The sequence below is a fragment of the Oncorhynchus tshawytscha genome, linkage group LG10 (assembly GCF_018296145.1).
Source record: "Oncorhynchus tshawytscha isolate Ot180627B linkage group LG10, Otsh_v2.0, whole genome shotgun sequence".
In the NCBI taxonomy this organism is placed as follows: Eukaryota; Metazoa; Chordata; class Actinopteri; order Salmoniformes; family Salmonidae; genus Oncorhynchus; species Oncorhynchus tshawytscha.
Genome location: NC_056438.1, coordinates 6,033,658 through 6,038,657, shown reverse-complemented (window position 1 = coordinate 6,038,657; position 5,000 = coordinate 6,033,658). Strand labels below are relative to the sequence as shown.

At 48.4% G+C, this 5,000-nt stretch overlaps 1 protein-coding gene across 1 annotated transcript in view; it reads right to left on the bottom strand.

The window, feature by feature from the left end:
* Nucleotides 1-5,000, bottom strand: part of dysf (dysferlin, limb girdle muscular dystrophy 2B (autosomal recessive)) — a 198,377-nt gene that overhangs the window by 29,070 nt on the left and 164,307 nt on the right. The window contains 1 exon segment of the mRNA XM_042328089.1: nucleotides 3,875-3,973. Coding sequence (XP_042184023.1) covers nucleotides 3,875-3,973 — 99 coding nt within the window.

Genomic DNA, 5,000 nt, shown 5'->3' with positions numbered 1-5,000 from the left:
CCCCTCTCTCCCCCTCTCTCCCTCCTCCCTCTCCCCCCTCCCTCCCTCTCTCTCTCTCTCTCTCTCTCCCTCTCCCCCCTCTCTCTCTCTCTCTCTCTCTCTCAGAGTTGGATCAGTGTCAGGTATAGATTGAGAGTGCTGCAAAATGGAGCCAAGTGGGATACAGTGTAGGAGAAAGGATGAGGGCAGGCGGAGGGGGTGAGTCGAAGGGCGTGGGAGAAAGGATGAGGGCAGGCGGAGGGGGTGAGTCGAAGGGCGTGGGAGAAAGGATGAAGGGTGAGAAAATAGGAGGAGACCAGAAAGGGGAAAAATTGAGGGGGTGAGGTGCTGGAAAGAACTGCTCACTACCAGGGGACACAACAGAGGCATACCAGACCAGGGTGAGGGACGGGGGCGGAACGGGTGAGAAGAGGGGTGAGGGCGGGCTGGCTGTCTGGCGTCTGGGAATGACGACGGAATAACGTTCCCTGTCTATCCCCCTGCGGCATGCCCTACATGGAATCCCCAGAAAGTTTGGAAAGTCGAAGCATTTTCTTTAAGATGTTAAAGGGACCAGGGAAGGATAGAGAGGGCCAGAGGTGTGGAAATGTGGGTAATGTGGGAGAGGTGACGTGTTTATACAGGGGTCCTGTGGGGTTCAGAGGGGTAATGTCGTCCAGTGGGGTTCAGATGGATAATGTAGGAGAGGTGACCTGTTTATACAGGGGTCCTGTGGGGTTCAGAGGGGTAATGTCGTCCAGTGGGGTTCAGATGGATAATGTAGGAGAGGTGACCTGTTTATACAGGGGTCCTGAGGTCCTGTGGGGTTCAGATGGATAATGTAGGAGAGGTGACGTGTTTATACAGGGGTCCTGTGGGGCTCAGAGGGGTAATGTGGTCCTGTGGGGTTCAGATGGATAATGTGGTCCTGTGGGGTTCAGATGGATAATGTGGTCCTGTGGGGTTCAGATGAATAATGTGGTCCTGTGGGGTTCAGATGGATAATGTGGTCCTGTGGGGTTCAGATGGATAATGTAGGAGAGGTGACCTGTTTATACAGGGGTCCTGTGGGGTTCAGATGAGTAATGTAGGAGAGGTGCCCTGTTTATACAGGGGTCCTGTGGTCCTGTGGGGTTCAGATGGATAATGTAGGAGAGTTGACGTGTTTATACAGGGGTCCTGTGGGGTTCAGAGGGGTAATGTGGTCCTGTGGGGTTCAGATGGATAATGTAGGAGAGGTGACCTGTTTATACAGGGGTCCTGTGGTCTTCAGATGGATAATGTAGGAGAGTTGACGTGTTTATACAGGGGTCCTGTGGGGTTCAGAGGGGTAATGTCGTCCTGTGGGGTTCAGATGGATAATGTAGGAGAGGTGACCTGTTTATACAGGGGTCCTGTGGGGTTCAGATGGATAATGTAGGAGAGTTGACGTGTTTATACAGGGGTCCTGTTGTCCTGTGGGGTTCAGATGAGTAATGTAGGAGGGGTGACCTGTTTATACAGGGGTCCTGTGGTCCTGTGGGGTTCAGATGGATCATGTAGGAGAGGTGACCTGTTTATACAGGGGTCCTGTGGTCCTGTGGGTTTCAGATGGGTAATGTAGGAGAGGTGACCTGTTTATACAGGGGTCATGTGGTCCTGTGGGGTTCAGATGGGTAATGTCGTCCTGTGGGGTTCAGATGGATAATGTAGTAGGGGTGACCTGTTTATACAGGGGTCCTGTGGGGTTCAGATGGATAATGTAGTAGGGGTGACCTGTTTATACAGGGGTCCTGTGGGGTTCCGATGGATAATGTGGTCCTGTGAGGTTCAGATGGATAATGTAGGAGAGGTGACCTGTTTATACAGGGGTCCTGTGGTCCTGTGGGTTTCAGATGGATAATGTAGGAGAGTTGACGTGTTTATACAGGGGTCCTGTGGGGTTCAGAGGGGTAATGTCGTCCTGTGGGGTTCAGATGGATAATGTAGGAGAGGTGACGTGTTTATACAGGGGTCCTGTGGGGCTCAGAGGGGTAATGTCGTCCTGTGGGGTTCAGATGGATAATGTGGTCCTGTGGGGTTCAGATGGATAATGTGGTCCTGTGGGGTTCAGATGAATAATGTGGTCCTGTGGGGTTCAGATGGATAATGTGGTCCTGTGGGGTTCAGATGGATAATGTAGGAGAGGTGACCTGTTTATACAGGGGTCCTGTGGGGTTCAGATGAGTAATGTAGGAGAGGTGCCCTGTTTATACAGGGGTCCTGTGGTCCTGTGGGGTTCAGATGGATAATGTAGGAGAGTTGACGTGTTTATACAGGGGTCCTGTGGGGTTCAGAGGGGTAATGTGGTCCTGTGGGGTTCAGATGGATAATGTAGGAGAGGTGACCTGTTTATACAGGGGTCCTATGGTCCTGTGGGGTTCAGATGGATAATGTTGGAGAGTTGACGTGTTTATACAGGGGTCCTGTGGGGTTCAGAGGGGTAATGTCGTCCTGTGGGGTTCAGATGGATAATGTAGGAGAGGTGACCTGTTTATACAGGTGTCCTGTGGGGTTCAGATGGATAATGTAGGAGAGTTGACGTGTTTATACAGGGGTCCTGTTGTCCTGTGGGGTTCAGATGAGTAATGTAGGAGGGGTGACCTGTTTATACAGGGGTCCTGTGGTCCTGTGGGGTTCAGATGGATCATGTAGGAGAGGTGACCTGTTTATACAGGGTCCTGTGGTCCTGTGGGTTTCAGATGGGTAATGTAGGAGAGGTGACCTGTTTATACAGGGGTCATGTGGTCCTGTGGGGTTCAGATGGGTAATGTCGTCCTGTGGGGTTCAGGTGGATAATGTAGTAGGGGTGACCTGTTTATACAGGGGTCCTGTGGGGTTCAGATGGATAATGTAGTAGGGGTGACCTGTTTATACAGGGGTCCTGTGGGGTTCCGATGGATAATGTGGTCCTGTGGGGTTCAGATGGATAATGTAGTAGGGGTGACCTGTTTATACAGGGGTCCTGTGGGGTTCAGATGGATAATGGGGTCCTGTGGGGTTCAGATGGATAATGTAGTAGGGGTGACCTGTTTATACAGGGGTCCTGTGGGGTTCAGATGGATAATGTAGTAGGGGTGACCTGTTTATACAGGGGTCCTGTGGGGTTCAGATGGATAATGTAGTAGGGGTGACCTGTTTATACAGGGGTCCTGTGGGGTTCAGATGGATAATGTAGTAGGGGTGACCTGTTTATACAGGGGTCCTGTGGGGTTCAGATGGATAATGTAGTAGGGGTGACCTGTTTATACAGGGGTCCTGTGGGCTTCAGATGGATAATGTAGTAGGGGTGACCTGTTTATACAGGGGTCCTGTGGGGTTCAGATGGATAATGTAGTAGGGGTGACCTGTTTATACAGGGGTCCTGTGGGGTTCCGATGGATAATGTGGTCCTGTGGGGTTCAGATGGATAATGTAGTAGGGGTGACCTGTTTATACAGGGGTCCTGTGGGGTTCAGATGGATAATGTGGTCCTGTGGGGTTCAGATGGATAATGTAGTAGGGGTGACCTGTTTATACAGGGGTCCTGTGGGGTTCAGATGGATAATGTAGTAGGGGTGACCTGTTTATACAGGGGTCCTGTGGGGTTCAGATGGATAATGTGGTCCTGTGGGGTTCAGATGGATAATGTAGTAGGGGTGACCTGTTTATACAGGGGTCCTGTGGGGTTCAGATGGATAATGTAGTAGGGGTGACCTGTTTATACAGGGGTCCTGTGGGGTACAGATGGATAATGTAGTAGGGGTGACCTGTTTATACAGGGGTCCTGTGGGGTTCAGATGGATAATGTAGTAGGGGTGACCTGTTTATACAGGGGTCCTGTGGGGTTCAGATGGTAGAACATAGTGCACACACACACACACACTCATGTTCCTACCTGTAGTTTGTCACATCCCTTCTCCAGGTAGTTTCCACACTTGTTCGTCTCTCCGGTCGAAGCATAGAACTTAGACCACCAGTCCATCACTTCCTCCTCCTGATAGGGGACACACAGAGGTCAAAGGTTAGGGGTAAAGGTCAATGGGTGTGGGTAAGAAAAGGTCAGCCATGAAGTTCAACTTAAAGTCAAGTATTTTTTTGTAACATGATTAAATAATGTGTTGTATCTTTAGGTTGACAGCGTCTTCCCCAAACACATGGACATTATACACTTTACAGGACTGGCCTTTTATTAGGAGATTGTTTGAAGAAAATGATTTCTCTCGATTGTTACACCTAGCCCAACTTACCCACTGTAGCAGCTGAGGCCAGCAGAGAAAAGGGCAAAGCAAGAGATCGAGGAGATGTTATTAGATTGTTTTTAAAAGTAAAGATGAAAGAAAAGATTACATCTTAACCAAAGTCCAAAGTGAATGTTATCATGATACAACAGGGTCAAAGATGTGTTCACATTGGCAACGTTCAGTTGGTTACTGGTTACTGGTTACTGGTTACTAGTTACTGGTTACTGGTTACTAGTTACTGGTTACTGGTTACTGGTTACTAGTTACTGGTTACTGGTTACTGGTTACTGGTTACTAGTTACTGGTTTCTAGTTACTGGTTACTAGTTACTGGTTACTGGTTACTGGTTACAGTTACAGTTGGTTACTAGTTACTGGTTACTAGTTACTGGTTACTGGTTACTGGTTACTGGTTACTGGTTACTAGTTACTGGTTACTGGTTACTAGTTACTGGTTACAGTTACAGTTGGTTACTAATTACTGGTTACTAGTTACTGGTTACTAGTTACTGGTTACTGGTTACTAGTTACTGGTTACTAGTTACAGTCGGTTACTAGTTACTGGTTACTAGTTACAGTTGGTTACTAGTTACAGGTTACTAGTTACTGGTTACTAGTTACTGGTTACTAGTTACTGGTTACAGTTACAGTTGGTTACTAGTTACAGTTGGTTACTAGTTACTGGTTACAGTTGGTTACTAGTTACTGGTTACTAGTTACTGGTTACAGTTACAGTTGGTTACTGGTTACAGTTACAGTTGGTTACTGGTTACTAGTTACT